This window comes from Molossus molossus, unplaced genomic scaffold, assembly GCF_014108415.1.
Source record: "Molossus molossus isolate mMolMol1 unplaced genomic scaffold, mMolMol1.p scaffold_m16_p_10, whole genome shotgun sequence".
Taxonomy (NCBI): Eukaryota; Metazoa; Chordata; class Mammalia; order Chiroptera; family Molossidae; genus Molossus; species Molossus molossus.
The window spans coordinates 58,452,929-58,469,773 of record NW_023425345.1 but is presented as its reverse complement, the minus strand read 5'-3'; the positions used below and the strand labels follow the sequence as shown (position 1 = coordinate 58,469,773).

At 38.0% G+C, this 16,845-nt stretch overlaps 1 protein-coding gene and 1 pseudogene across 1 annotated transcript in view; both read left to right on the top strand.

Moving 5' to 3' along the window:
* GLIPR1L2 (GLIPR1 like 2) overlaps positions 1-16,845 on the top strand; it is a gene marked incomplete at its 3' end in the record, with an annotated part of 48,511 nt that overhangs the window by 11,217 nt on the left and 20,449 nt on the right. Inside the window, exons 2-3 of the mRNA XM_036252568.1 lie at positions 4,586-4,831; positions 6,912-7,015. Of these exons, the coding sequence (XP_036108461.1) occupies positions 4,586-4,831; positions 6,912-7,015 (350 nt within the window). The remainder of the gene's footprint in view (positions 1-4,585; positions 4,832-6,911; positions 7,016-16,845) is intronic.
* LOC118624373 lies at positions 10,492-13,910 on the top strand (annotated as a pseudogene).

Genomic DNA, 16,845 nt, shown 5'->3' with positions numbered 1-16,845 from the left:
GTCAGCCTTCTCAAGATATTTTACAAATTGTGTTGGAGTGTCAAAGTTAGGTGTTAGAGCTTGGAGTATGTTCATGAAGAAGGTCCCTTTATTCCATTTATTCCATAACTAACACTGAACCAGTCCCATGATTAATGGGCTGGAGTAAAGGGTCCTGATCAGCCTGGTAAATAACCTTAGGATCTTAGCTTCAATTTGTTCAACCAGGGTACCTCACCTATACCTTTGCTTATATAACAATAGTTGTCAGTTCATAGCTTCTGGACCGTGCCTTTCCTGACAACCTAAGGAAGGAACTTCCTCTGGGCTCTTAGATAATATCTCTGAAACTTGAAGGGTCCCCAAGTGATCCTCTCCCTTGCCACCTCACAGACACAACAATCCCCCTTTCTGTATTTCCTGCAAAGGTAATACAAATACAGATGGAGCTGCCAGAAGCACACAGGACAGAGGGGCAGCAGATTCACAACTGACTGATGATTTAAACTTATTTTTCTCTTGGTCATTCCCCAGAGGGAGAAAAGCTAAGGACTTTATTTAGTGGGTTCAAATGTGCTGCTTTGGAGAAGGGCTTTCACGGGCCGCTGTACCCCTGGTCATCCTGCTCCCTGCTGCGTGTCTCAGTTTCTCTCCCGCCATCTAAAACAACCAGAAGGGCTTGGAGTGTTGAATGATCAACCTTGTGTGCACATCCGAATGAGCCAGTCAATTAATTACAAGTGAAATGGAAGTCCCTATGAGACCCCTGCATGTCTTATGGTTCAACCCCAGACACCTCCACAAGGCCCTTACTTGTATATGGACATTTGAGATTCAAACTGGAGGGGAGACTTGCCTCTTTTCTTCGGAGCCTGGGCAAGCCAGAGCACTCAGTTGGTTTTACTTTTAATTTTCTGCACCCAGGCACAGGCCCAATATGTCTTGCTAATCTTCATTATGCTGCAACTCCCCTAAATTCTGAGAGCAAAACGCAAAAAGAAATTCCTGGAGGGACTGAACCTACTGCAATCTGTCAGCAGGAATCAAAGATGATCAGGCAGCTATCCAAGTCAGGGTACCAGAAAGATGTTACCAGAGAGCCAGCCAAGTCAGAGAGGGCTCAGCTCTCCCCTCCTCTGCTCTTGTCAGCTCGAGAGAAAGAGCTCAGATGAGTGATAGAAAGCAGTGTTGAAGCAAAGCAAGCAAATTTATTAAGGATACACTTGGCATAATACACAAGTGGGCAACTGAGCTAGTCTCAGCACCCCACCCATTAGGGTTTTAAGGATTATATATCTTTTTGCTAGAAGTTTCATCGTTCAAGGTTCAAGCTTCAAGGTTGCCCTCCCCTGGTATTGGAACTTGCATGCAAGGTTTCGAGCTCCCTCTTGACATTGCAGTTTTACTGTTGATAATCTTGGCAGGTCTCAGGATTGCTTGGGTGTGATAATAACCCCCCTCTCTGCCTTAGTATCGCTCTATTCTGCCTAACGTTTTGTTTTCTTCTAAGAATTATAGTTTTAGCCAACAGGTACATGAAATATGCTCAACATGACTAATCATCCGGAAAATGCAATTCAAAACCACAATGAGATGTCACCTCACAACTTTTAGAATGGCTATCATCAAAAAAAAACAAAACAAGTGATACCAAGTCTTGATGAAGATATGGAGAAAAGGGAACTCTTGTGCACTGTTGGTAGCAATGTAGATTGGTGTAGCCACTATGGAAAATATGTTGTGTATTGATTTGATATGATTTAAAATCCACCTGTATATGATAGGAATGAAGTTGTTTTAAGAGTAAAGTTGTTTTGATATAGAGTGAGGTAAGATGTGTCAGGATATTTGCTAAGCACTTAGGAGTTCAACTAATGAAGGGCATTGCCGGAGCTTATCAATAAAAACATCTGAAGGAACAACTATGAAGGGGACATTTAGACTATAAATACTGAGAGTTTGTAAAGACTATTGGAGAGCTTCAGTCTGGGCAAGGCCACACTTTGCTGACATAAATAGCTCTTTGAAGACCTTTGGGACATCAGCTCTCACGGCAGTAAAGGGCTACTCTTTTACTGGCAGTGGCCACAGCTGTGCAGTGGCCCTGTGAGGGAGATCAGCTTGCCTGTCAACACCAGTACCATTGTAACCTAGCAACATGCTCTACCAACAAATGACTTTTTCATTTTTGCACTGTCAGCTGGACAACAGCTTTAGGTTACCTAAGCTGTGTCTTCTGACTACCAACTCATAAAAAGTACACCTCAACTAAATTTGGACTTTATTCCCTTCATCTCCCCTTGCCTAGAACAATAATGTAATTAAACTAACATTGCTTTGGAGTATGTTATTTGTTATTGCCTTATTAAGAGATATTTTATATGCTATTGGCTTATGATATTATTATAATTCTCTCAGTGAACCTGTGTTAAATAAAAAACTGGCAATACAAACAGTTTCTGAGCATAATTTTGCCACCAAAAACAAAACATAATATTATGTTTTGGCAGTTCCTCAAAAATTAAAAATAGAACTGCCATATGATCAAGCAATTCCACTTCTGGGTATATGTCTAAAGGAAATAAAAACAAGATATGAAAGAGATTACTGCATTCCCACATTCACTGAAGTATTATTTATAATAGCCAAGACAGGGAAAGAACCTAAGTGTCCATCATTGGATGAATGGATAAAGAAGATGTGGTGTATATATACAATGGAATATTATTTAGCCATGAGAAAAAAGGAAATCCTGCCCTTTACTACAACTTGGATGTACCTTTAGATAATTATGCTAAGTGAAATAAGCCAGGCAAAGACAAAAGCTACATGGTATCACTTATATGTGGAATCTAAAAAAAATTTTTAAGTGACTCATAAAAACAGAGTAGAAAAGAAAGTAGTTTCCAGGAGCAAGAGATGGGGAAATGGTTAGAGGTTGGTAAAAGGGTAGTGACTATACCTGATAACACTGTATTATATAATTGAAAAAAAATTAGCCTGTTTACAACTAATTTTATTCAAAGTTGAGCAAAGGAATTTGTAAATATTATAACTTATTTTGTACACCATCATGGGAAGGAATAAAGTAAAATACTTACAAACTTGGAGTTGAGAGGTAGATTCTCTGGGTTAAATTCAGGCTCCACAATTTATTGGTTATAAGTGGCAACAGGTAAACTATTTGTTTGTGTTTTAGTTACTTCCTTTATGAAACAAAAAATAATAACAATGCATACCTCAGAGTATTCTGAACACTAGGTGAAATAATGCATTAAAAACAGAATAATAACTTGTACATGGTAAGCATTTGATATATAAGCAATATACAAAATAAGCCAGTAAAAGGATGGTCCCTGGAACAGTTTGAAAATGAGAAACAATCTGTAGGGTCCCTAATAGTGCAATGGCAACATTTATTATATGCTACTCAAACTATGGAATACCATGTAAAGACTGCAAAAGTTTAAGTAGATCTAGTTATGCTAATATGGAACAATCTCTCTAGTTGAAAACTGCAAGTTGCAGGCCAATAATATTATGGTATGGTATGATTACAGTAGTGCAAGAAAAAAATCACAAAATATTCATTTAAAACATCCACTTTTATCTTATATATGTATGTACTTATAAGTGTGTGTGTATGTAGACATAGAGAAATATATACATAGCAATTTTTTAAATAATAATTACTTTTGGGGAGGGAAGTAGTTGGAGGCTATTTTAAAAGCCTGATTTGTTTATTTTTCATAATATATATTTTTTTAATATAATGGAATTGAGAAAACCCTAAGGAAATCTTAATATTAGTTTTCAGAAATGCTTACTTTCAAATATACTGTAAAATATGTACTCAGCATTTTGGTTTTACAACTATTTTGTTGAGTTTTTTCTGTGTGTTGTTTTTTTCTTGCCCTTAACTAAACAATGAACTTAATGAGGCTCTAAATAATGACAAATTGTGTTTTAGTTACTTCCTTTATGAAACAAAAAATATCCACATTTGTGGATATTCCCAGACAGTTGGCCGGGAGCAACATCTTGTGAAATTTTCTTACATTTCTGGGAACATCATAAAATGTTATGTCTCTCTTTTAACTACCAACCACTATGTGTTAAAATTATATATATATATAATCTCCCAGGTTGTTATCCTAATAAGAAACAACTAGAGCACAAAATTTATGCTGACTTCAAATTTTATTCCTCACAACACAGTATTTTGCATAAAACCTCTGCTCAATAAATAGTTCTTAAATAAATATTTTTACTGCGTATTACTATGAATAAAAGGCATGAGATTAAATATCTATATATTCTAAACAGACTACATGTAAGAGTATCATAATCAGTTGCATCATCTAACAATCTGTCTTTTTAATTACAAATACATGCATAGTCCTTTGTCCCAGGAAATAGTCGTTTCATTTATAAATATATAAAGAAAAACTTTCCCTATAGAAATTCCACAAATAAGATCCATAAGCACAAAGTTAGGATTGTTTTCCATAAATCTTACTATGAAAACTTAAGAAAAATAATTTAGAGACACACACAAAAAAACTCATCATTATTTTGTTTTCTTTGCTTTTTGCATTTTTTTCAGACTTGGGATGTAGCTTTGTCACGGACTGCTAGAGCATGGGGGAAAAAATGTGTGCTTGAACGTAATACTCATTTAGAAGAAATAAATATGGCCCATCCTAAATTTAATGGTATTGGTGAAAATATATGGGTCGGTCCTGAAAATGAATTTACTGCAAGTATTGCTATCAGAAGCTGGTATGCAGAGGGGAAAAAGTACGATTTTGAAAATGACAGTTGCGCTGGTGACTGTTCTAATTATATACAGGTATCTAATTTTGATATTATTAATTCAATAGACTCCTTAATTGCTTTCCTATCAAGTTTTTATTGTTTCAAGCTTATAAATAAATTAAAATTATTACTTCTAATAGAATAAAAATTCTTATCAGTCCTAGATCTTCAAAACATCTGTAATTCCATCTATTATGTGAATCAATTAAAACAGTCTTTTAAATATAGGAAATCTAATCTCCATAACCAAAGATGAAAGGTACTTTTGTAAAATAATGTACACTGGAAAAGAAATTAAGAAACCAGAAAATAAAAATTATTTTTAAATTATTGACTATAATTTAACTATAAACATAAGTAAAGGACGTGATATTTTTTGCATAGATCAGTACACATACTACTTTATAACAAATTGGTTAAAACATTTTAAATGCTAGTGAATAGTGTTATTTCCCTACCTCATGTCTTAACAATATACCCTTACACTTTATATTCCACCCTTATACTTTACACCCCACTTGTTATGAACCACTTGATCACACTGCTTAATAATCATCTATATGTGCTACTACACTAAGGGCAGGGATCTTGACTTCTCATCTGTTTATTTTCAACACAACAATCTGGCATTATTTAGGTCTTCAAGAAATATTTGTATCAGAGATCAATAATTTATTAACAGAACTTTCAAGCTTATTTAAAATATGATAATTTTTCTATCAATAAACTCTGATATCATGTTTTATGTACAACGCAAAATCTTGGAATTTTTTCATTTGAATTCATTTCTTTCTCTTTCCTCAAATGAATGATGTTTCAAAATATGTTGGATCTGTTCATTCTTCTTCTAGAAAGTTATAGTGGTTCTCCGTTGTCTTATTCATATCAAAGCTAGTCTCCTTAATATAACTTCATACTCTCAGCAAACTAACAAATTCTACTCCCTGACCTACTCCTCTTTATTTTGTACTCCTTAATTCTAGTATCTTAGACATTTTTGTCCTCTGTATTTAATCTTACTAACTCTAATTTAACTGTTGCAGACATTCTATTCTCTATTCTTTTCATGAATCACTCTATTTCTTTTTTTTATCCTCAACGGAGGACATTTTTCCATTTTTTGTTCAGGTAGAGCAGGAGGGGGAGAGAGAGAGAGGGAAACATCGACGTGAAAGGGACACATGGAGTGGCTGCCACCCGCATGACCCAATCAGGGCCGGGGACAAACTGCAACCGAGGTACATGCCCTTAGCGGGAACCGAAACTGAGTCTCTCCAGATCGCAGGCCAATGCTCTAACCACTGAGCAAAACCAGCCAGGGCCACTCTATTTCTTTAAAAATCACACTTTTAAAACCACTAAGGCTTGGGATAAAAATTTTAAAAAGCAGAAATGGTTCCCCTCTCTCCTACAGAGATTAACAAAACAAAACAAGTACTTTTTTTTTTTTTGTCACTCTAAAGTATTAGAAATATTAAAACCATATAGAGAATTTCTGGAATATCTTTAATTATTCTCATATTTTTATTTCAATTTAATTTTTTCTTTTACAAGAACAAGCTTCTTTATTCACTTTTTAAATGAAAGGCCCAGACTCTGTTTTATAATGGAATTTATTCAACAAAAGAAAAGTGCTAAAAGCATTCAATTACTCTCTAGTCCTGTATCGCTTTTCCTTCCTTCTATAATCTTAGTGTCTCTCTCTTTCTCCCTTCTATTTATAACTTCTATTCTTTCAAAACTGTTCTTTTCTCTTTCCCTCTTCCTCTCTTCCAATAACCTAGAACTCTCAGATTCTACAAGAGGATGAAAACTGCTTCAGCACATGGGCCTTTCTTTGGCTTTAAAGCATTATTCTGGATCAGTGGTTATCAAACTCTTCATCCTAAGAATACTTATTGGTAGAATCTATTAAAGTATTTCTCTAAATTCAGTTTTGCAATTGCTGCCCTAAAACCATGATAATTCTCTACCTGCACCCAAGTGAAGAGTAGTTCATATTTCTTCCATTGTTTAGTTAAAGTTTCTGTGGGAATTGAATATTATTGTTTATCATATGGCAGAGTAAATGTTTAGAATTACATTTCATATTTTCCTTGAAAATTTTATTTTAGCTTGTTTGGGACAAGTCTTACAAAGTTGGTTGTGCTGTTACTCCATGTTCAAGAATTGGACGTATTAGATATGCAGCACTTTTCATATGCAACTATGCACCAGGGTAAGTTACTTCACATTTTTAAAAAAATATAAAAATAAATAAATTGGGAATTTTTCAATTTAAGTTTTCCTAACTTTTAATATATTGTCACAAATGTCTTTTTGTGAACTATAAAAAAATTAAATATAAGATATTAAAGACTATATTGAAATATTTTCAATTCCATAATGAATCAATAAGTCATAAATTGGGCATATTAACATTATATATAGACTAGCCAAGTATAGATTCCTAAATGAATCTTAGTTTTAGTATTATTTCACAATATCTAGCCTAATTAGTATGGGATTTAAATTATTTTTCAAAATAGTTTATTCCTATATTATAATAAAAGTCAAAATGTGTTGAAATGCCCTGGCCAGTTTGGTTCAGCAGTTAGAGTGTCGGTCTGTGGTCCAAAGAGACCCGGGTTCGATTCCCGCTAAGGGCATGTACCTCGGTTGCAGTTTGTCCCCGGCCCTGGTTGGTTTGTGCAGGAGGTGTATGCTGTATGAATTATTTCAGGAGTACATCAGCTTTGTAACATGAAGGACACTTTTAATTGACTATTCTTTGAAGGTTGCATTATTAATTGGGGCTAAAGTCATACATATAAGGAACTGTAATATCTCAAAGATGGAAGAGTACTTTAAAAGTCTCCTAGTCAAGCCTGGCCAGTGTGGCTCAGTGGATTGAGCATTGGCCTGTGGACTGAGAAGTCTGGGTTTGATTCCTGGTCAGGGCATATGCTCCGGTTGCGGGCTCAATCCCCAGCCAATCGATACTTCTCTTTCACATCAATGTGTCTATCTCTCTCTCTAAAAAAAATTAATAAAAACATATTTAAAGTTTTAAAAAGTCTCCTAGTCAAGCTATCCATTTGAAATTTTAATACTTTCTTTCTTACCGTGTAATTATTTCCCCTATACCAGAGTACCTTCCTATCACGGAAAATAACTATCCCCAACATAGCCTCTATCTCTGGAGAGCTCTGTTGGAAAGTCTCAAGTTTTTGTACAGGTCAATATGATACTATAAATAATATTATTAAAATGACAAGCTAAGTGAGAAAATACCCTAGTCAACATTTCAAGTAAATAGTAGAAACTGATTACATTCTAGGATTGAAAAGGAATTCCTGCCAAATAAAATGCTTCTGGGACTAAAACAAGAAGGAAAAAAAAAAAACAAGAACAGAAACACTGATTACTGATTGTATTCCCTGAGATAGGGAAAACAACAGAACTGTGATGTAAGTCAAATTAGACTCAGAAAACCCCTTCCCGACGGAAAGCTTTGCTGACTCTGAACACAGGCAGGCAAAGCAAACGTGGGAGGTAGAGCCTCCAGCACTTTCCAGGCTTCCTTCCATCCTTACAGCCCAGAAGCACTGGGATGGCTGGCATCTCCTACATGGAGAAACTTGAAAGTTGACTACTGATTGGAAAATTCAAGCAGAGAACTAAGCACTGGTGGGGGAGGGAAGAAGTCTCCCTGAAGCACAGGTCTTCATGCACTCAGCCACTGTGTGCAAGGCTCGGCCATAATCACCGGCAAAACAGGCTGACCATATTTAGCTTATTGTCTTGGAAGGGAAACAAACAATAAATAAGTGAACACGTGAAAAATATTTAATTAGATAGTAAAATATGCCATAAAAATGAAGGAAGAGAAATAAATAGGGACTAACTAGGATAGAATATAAAAAGGGTAGTTGTAAAAGAAAGTGGCATTTGAGCTGAAAGTCAAATGATAAGACAGCTAAAGAATATTTTAGGTAGAAGTAAAAACATATATAAAATCTCTGAGCTTGAAATGAGTTAGCATATTTAAGAAATGAATAACTAGTTAGAAGTAAGAGGTGTGGTTGAGAGTTAGATGACAGTACATCAAATAGAATACCAAAGCTCATGTTAAGGATTTTGGAATTTATTCTAAGTAATGGTAAAGCCACTGGAAAGACTTAAGCGAGTTACATGATTTGAAAAGAACACTTTAATGAAGGTTTCTTTTGCGGTTGTGTCAAGAAATGGAGTATAGGAAAACAAGGGTACAAAGAGGAAGCAAGCCCTGGCCAGGTAGCTCAGTTGGTTAGACTGTTGTCCCTCTACACCAAGGTTGTGGGTTCAATGTCCCATCAGAGCACATACAAGAAGCAACCAATGAATGCATAAATAAAAGAGCTGCAAATCTCTCTCTCTCTCTCTCTCTCTCTCTCTCTCTCTCTCTCTCTGATCAATTTTTAAAAAGGAAGCAAGCACAATTAGGAGACTGTTTCTATATAACAGGCTATAGACAGTGGTATCTTCAGTTAAGGTTTTAGCATGTGGATTGGTTTTCTATTAATGAATAATAAATTACCACAAGTGTAGTGACATAAAACAGCACCCATTTATTATCAAACAGTTCTGTAGGTTTTAAGCCCCCTCAATGTGGCTGTATTCTTTGCTAAGGGTCTCAAAGGCCAAATTCCAGGTGTTGACTGAGTTCTCATCTGGAGGCTTTGAGGAAATAACTGCTCGTTCAGATTGTCAGCAGAATTTAATTCACTGTGGTTATCGGACTCGCATTCCCATTTCCTCATCGGTTCTCAGCCAGGGGTTGCCCTCAGCTTCTAGAGGCTGTCCAAATTCCTTGACACGTGGCTCCCACCATCTCCAAAGGCGCATCAGACTCTTCTCATGCTTCAAATCTCTGACTTCTCTTCTGTGACCAGCTCGAAAAAGCTCTATGCTTTTAAAGTACCCAACTGATCAGTTGCATAGCCTCCCTGTATTAAAGTCTATGGTGCCATATAACATAAGTAAAGTGCATCACAGTCACTGCCCTGGGAATTATGCGAGGCATATACACCAAGGGTGGGAGATCTTGTGGTCAGTCTTAGAAGTCTGCCTACCATAGCATAGAAATTGTGAGAATGGATCAGTTTCTGGACATATTATGAAGGTTAAGCTAATAATACCAGTTGAAGAATTTGACTTTAGGGGCCAGTAGAATAGAATAATCTAGAATGATACCTATGTCTTTAGTTTGAACAACTGGGTAAATGATGATACCATTAACTTAGGGAAGATCAGGAGATGTATTTTATGTTTGTACACATTAGGTAGAAATATTAACATGGGAAATGTAAATGAATTATGAAAAGAAACTAGCTATATGGACGTCTGACATAAGTTTCTAAGTAGAGGCAACTTCTAGAGTAAAGGCCCTGAAGTAGAAAAGAATCACTGTCCTAAATGAATCACTTTGAGAGTGAGTGAGTATGAAGACTTAATTTAAGAACTAAGTTTTAGAGCACTAGAATATTTCAACTTCAGGCAAAGGAGAAAGAAGAGAGGCTAACAAGATAAGAGGGAAATCAGGAGGCGGACGCAGGGTTATTGCTCTGGTTTTGGGCACCAGGCCTCCCAACCAGATACTCTGAGCCCGTACCTGCCCAGCTGCTGCCGCCACCTGGGTATCTGGGCGAACCCTGGGCAACAGCAATGGCCCAGATGACAGATTGCCAGAAGGAGCAGCACTAGGAGCTGGAGGTGCTGGAGTCCATCCTCTCGGACTCCTTTACAGCACCATCAGAAAATCCTCCCAGTGTCACCATTGCTGTAACCGCTGAGGCTGAAAAAATGGTGAAACTGGCCAGATGACCACAACGTTTCATACAATGAAAAATACCCAGATGAAGCCCCCTCTGTTTATGAAATATTCTCACAGGGAAACCTAGAAGATAATGGTATCTCTGGCATTTTAGCAGGCAGAAGAAAATCTTTTTCTTGCACTCCTGTTACAATTGAGAAGTTCTTAAGTTGGAAAGCCAAATTTGATGCAGAAGTCTTGGAATTAAAAAGAAAGAAATGAAAGAACAAGCAGAAAAAAATAAATTTAGTGAGAAACATCTATTTGAAACAGCTCATAATGTTGACATATCTAACATCCAGTGTTTGCAGCATGCTGGAAACAGTGTGGAGGTAGATGAGGTTTTGTACCAGGAAAAGGATGACTTGGGGCTGGACGATGATGATGAGGGCCCAGACTACAATCCTGCCGACCCAGAGGTTGCTGGACTATCCCAGTCTGCAGAGAGGCTTGACTGTCCCAGTATCTCCGGCTATGCTGATAGTGTGTTGATTTTCCTTTCTTTTTTTTCTAAGAAAAAAATAATTTTCAGAAGAATCCTCTTTTGATAGCTTTCATCATTGAATTAAACAAGCTTATTTTTAAAATAAAAAGAAAAGGCCCTGAGCGGTTTGGCTCAGCAGTTAGAGCGTTGGCCTGCGGACCAGAGAGCCCTGAGTTCGGTTCCCATTAGGGGCACGTACCTCGGTTGCAGTTTGTCCCTGGCTCCGATTGGGGTTGTGTGGGTGGCAGCCACTCAATGTGTCTCTCTCACATCGATGTTTCCCCCTCTTTATTCCTCCCTCTCGCTCTATCTGAAGATAAATGCAAAAATGTCCTCAGGTAAGAATAAAAAAATAACTAAATGAATAAATAAATATAAAAGATAAGAGGGAAAACAAAACAATGCTGATGAGAATACTTAGAAGCCAAGTGAAGAACATAAGTCAAGATGCATAAACTGGTTAACTGTATGAGATGCTCCTGAAAGAATGAAAGAAAAAAAAAAGAGGAAGAAGAGATGACAATCCATGTGATAAGGTAAAGGGGTAAAGATATTTGGTGCTCTTAATAACAATAGTGAATGTAGGCCTATTCCATGACTATAATGATAAGATGAAGCTATTAGTTGTTAGGATTACTCTTCTTTCCACCCACCTGTCTCATCGGCTTCTTTGTCTTGAAATTTCTATCATTCACATTTCCTTTGATGCAAATATTGGCAAGTCTACCTGTGAAGGATCTAGGTTGGAATATATACTAGTCAACTTGGTCCAAGTTTTATTTGATACGTACTCAAAATAGGCAGTCATGGCTGTCTTTCTTAAGAGTAGTTGGTAGAAAAATAAAACCATCACAATATTATGAAATACTGGGTAGAAATGAAAATAAGAGAACCGAATTAAAAATAAGAATGTTTAGTGGGCTGAACGGTGGCCTCCAAAAGATATATCCAGGTTCTAAATCACAGAACCTGTAAATATTAATATATATGGCAAGAGTGAATATTGTTTCACCTGGCAAAATCTTGATTAACATGAGGATTTGGAGAGGAGATCTTTTCCTGGATTATTTGGCTGGGCTCAAAATGTAATCACATGTATCCTTACAAGAGAGAGAAAGATTCATCACTAGACACAGAAGAGGAGGAGGCAATGTAACCGTGGAGGGAGAGTTTGGAGTGCTATATCCACAAACCAAGGACTCCTGAAGCCACCGGAAGCTGGAAGAATCAAAGAATTCTCTCCATGAGCCTTCAGAACAAGCACCATGGTGCCGATACCTTGATTTTGGACTTCAGGCCTCCAGAACTGAGAGAATAAATTTCTTTTGTTTTTAAATTACCCAGTTTGTGGTAATTTGTTCAAGTACCTACAGCAAACTAATATAGAATGGAAGAATAAAACACATTTGTCCATAGAGAAAATATGAGTCAATGACAACCTTGAAAAATTATCTCAGAACAGAGACGAAGAACAGAAATCAAAATATGTAAGAAAATAAATATGTAGGAGATATATCTATAAATTTGGTGTGCCTACAGAACAGAGAAAAATGGAACAGAAACAATAATTAAAGAAAAGATGATGTTTCCAATCCATAAAGATACCCATATAAAGATTAAGATAGATTATAAATATATCAGAAAAAGTGAACTGAAACAATATTTACAGATATCATTTTCTAGTGATCATTTTTCGATTTCAAAGATAAACAGAGTGGGGGGACTTCCGGTCAAGATGGCGGCGAAGGTAAATGCAGTATCGCGTCCTCGCACAACCACATCAAAGTTACAACTAAACTGCAGAACAACCATCATTCAAAACCACCTGAAATCAAGCTAAATGGAAGTCCTACAACTACAGAATTAAAGCAGCAGCTGCATCCAGACTGGTAGGAGGGGCGGAGGCGTGAGGGGCGGAGGTGCAACAGGTTGGTCCCACACCCACGTGTGACAGATAAAAATCAGGAGGACACCTCGGCTGGGAAGGTCCTTCCTGAGGACTGAGGGGTCCCCGTCCCACACCAGGTGCCCCGCTCAGGGTTCCAGTGCCAGGAAGAGAATCCCCATAACTTCTGGCTGGAAAAACCAGCAGGAGCTGAGGCTCAGGGGAGCTGACGTGGCTGGAGCCCCAGGCAGCTCCTTAAAGGGCCCGTGCATGGATTTATCGGACTCTCTCCCTCTAAGCTTGGAGGAGAGGCAGCTGGAGGGGCGCCAGAGACATACAGGGAAGAACGGAGCTGTTTGGCACTGGAGTGAGGGCTGGAAAGGGGGCTTTCTCCGGGACAAAAGTGCTGTCAGAGGTCTTTGTTCCTTTGGTGAGTCTTTCCATGGGGCGGCAGACAGAAGCCATATCTGGGACTCCAGCAACCTGGCTCACACTGGTAGCCCTGCCCTGGTGACTCCCTGAGGCCCCGCCCCACCCCACCCAACTTTCAGGCCCACCCAAGCTGTTGCCACTTGCTTAACCATAGGATTGGCCTGTCTTGGATCCTGCTTCAGGTATTCCTAAATTCTTTCAAACGAGCAGCATCTGGTCTCAGCTAGCCCCATACCTCTCGTTAAGTAATACACAGAAACAAACACAGGGAGGCAGCCAAAATGAGGAGACAAAGAAACAGGTCCCAAATGAAAGAACAGAACAAAACCCCAAGAAAAGAACTAAGTGAAATGGAGATAAGCAACATAACAGATGTTGAGTTCAAAATACTGCTTATAAGGATGCTCAATGAACTTAGTGAGAACCTCAGTGAACTTAGGGAGGGCCTTAAGAGCATAAAAAAGGACCAGTCAGAAATCACAGATGCACAGTTAGAATTGAAGGAGGCATTAACTGAAATAAAGAATAATTTACACAGCTTCAATAATAGAGTACGTAAATCCAAGGAGCAAACCATCAATTTGGAATATAAGGAAGCAAAAAATGCCCAATCAGAACAGCAAAAAGAAAAAAGAATCCAAAAAAATGAGGATAGTGTAAGGAGCCTCTGGGACAACTTCAAGCGTGCCAACATTCGCATCTTGGGGGTGCCAGAAGGAGAAGAGTGAGAACAAGAAATCGAAAACCTGTTTGAAACAATAATGGCAGAAAACTTTCCTAACTTGGTGAAGGAAACAGATATCCAAGTCCAGGAAGCACAGAGAGTCCCAAACAAGATGAACTCCAAGAGGCCCACACCAAGACACATCATCATCAAAATGCAAAAGTTTCAAGACAAAGAGAGAATCTTAAAAGCAGCAAGAGAAAGGCAGCTAGTTACCTACAAGGGAGTTCCCATAAGGCTGTCAGCTGATTTCTCAAAAGAAACTTTGCAGGCCAGAAGGGAGTGGCAAGAAATATTCAGAGTGATGAAAAGCAAGAACCTACAACCAAGATTACTCTATCCTGCAAAGCTGTCATTTAGAATTGATGGATATATAAAAACTTTTCCAGACAAGAAAAAGTTAAAGGAGTTCATCACCACCAAACCGTTATTATATGAAATGATGAAGGGTCTTTTTGAAGAAAAGATAAAATATATGAACAAACAAAATGGCAATGGATACATATCTATCAACAATGGAATCTACAAACAAAATCAACACATAGAACAGAAACATTTTCATAGATACAGAGAACATTTTGTTGGTTGCCAGATGGGAGGGTTGTTGGGGGAATGGGTGAAAAAGGTGAAGAGATTAAGAAGTACAAATTCATTGCTAGACTGACAAACCTCAAAGGGAAAGGGGTTGGGGGGGGGGAGGGTGGGAAGAAATAAACCAAAGAACTTATATGCATAACCAATGGACACAGATAATAGTGTGGGAAAAGGCGGGGGGGGGGGAGGGGAGTGGGGAGGAAGGGGTCAATGGGGGAAAAATGAACATCTATACATTTTACATCCAACAATAAAGATTTAAAAAAAAAAAAGATAAACAGAGTAGTACACTTAGGGCAGCTTGGTTGCTCTTTATGCAGAATCAACCTCATAGATGAAATTCATAGATATCTGAGCAAAATAAAACAAAGTAACAGAAATCAGTGTTGATTAGCCTAGACTTGAACTTAGATACTGCAGAGGGTACAATGAAAAACAACCATTTAGAATGAGAGATTGTCTTTCTAACTGAGCTAGGAGAAGACACAGGGTAGAGGGGAAGAAAAGAATTATTTTTAGACTTAACTGCATCTGCAGGTGACTGCAGAACATAAGTTTGTAGTAGGTGCAACAAACACTGACCAGGCAATAGAATTCCACTTTTTTTGCAGTGTCATTTCTGAAAGCAATTGTAGTCTTTTAGGAAAGAAATATGTTGTCAGGTTTTTTTGTGTGTTTTTTTTTAAGCAACATTAAGCCCTAGCCAGTTTGGTTCAGCGGTTGGAGCATTGTCCCTCAGATGGAAGGGTCTCAGGTTTGATCCTGGTCAAGGGCATGTGCCTGGGTTGCAGGTTTCCCTGGCCCTGACCAGACGAGGGGTGTGCGGGAAGCAACCAATTGATGTGTCGTTCTCAACATTGATGTTTCTATCTCTCTCTACCTCTTGTCCACTCTCTCTAAAAAAATAAATAAATAAACATAAAAGTGACCTTAACCAAATACACACATATCTATATTTTAAATAGAAAGAAGTTGTTATAAAAGCAGGTATGAAATCATCAAAGCAATTAGCCTGGAAACAGATTTAAAAGCAGTCAGCTTAGATACATAAAAGATGTGTATTTCACAGAAAGAGGTCAGTGGGGAAGGAAAGAGATCTGGGGCTGAGGAAGATGAATTTAATCTAAGACTGGACTCTTAAAAGACATAATTCAGCCTGGTTGGTGTGGCTCAGTTGTTGAGCATTGACTCAAAGAGGTCACTGGTTTGATTCCCGGTCAGGGCACATGCCCAGGTTGTGGGCCCAGTCCCCAGTGGGGGCCATGCAGGAGTGGCCAGTCGATGTTCTCTCTCATTGATGTTTCAATCTCTCTCTCCTTCTCCCTTCCTCTCTCTCTAAAATCAATTAAAAAAAAACTTTTTTAAAGATGTAAATCATAATGTCCAAAAATACTTACTAAAGGAAATTTTCTTTATTTAATACAATCCGGCAGATGGTATCATTTTCTTTAGTTTATGAAAAGGTAGAATATATTCCCAAGCCTCCCTGAAGGCTGGATGCAAAGGGTCTATCTGGTGGAGGACTCAGATGTCCTGGAGGGTGGCAGAGCCCGAAGGTGAGATGCGCCAGTGCCCGTGATGAGCGCATGGGGGGAGGAGCTCCTCTGCCACTGCCAGCACCCACACAGTGTCATGAACCCTGCCTTCCATCGCATGGAAATGGCAAGAACAGGTCAGATTCAGGATATAATTTGAAGATGGAGCTAATAATACCTGTTGATCGATTTAACTTTAAGGGTCAATGGAATAGAGTAATCTAGAATGATGCCTATGTCTTTATTCTGAGCAACTGGATGAATGGTGATTTTATTAAATCAAATAACAAAGATTTACAGAGGAGCAGAGCTTGAGGGAAGATCAAGTGTTCTGTTTCAGACACATTAGACAGGGGGAAATGTGGAAATGTAAATGAATCATGAGAAAGAGCTAGTCAGGTGAAGTTCTAAGATAGGTTTCTAAGCAGTAGTGGCAACTGCAGGAATCAAGACCTTAGGACAGAAATGAGTCCTGAATTAGATGATCTTGTGAGAAGGTAAGTATGGAAAACAGAGCAGAAGAGACCTAGGAACTAAGCCCAATATCACCAAAATATCAGG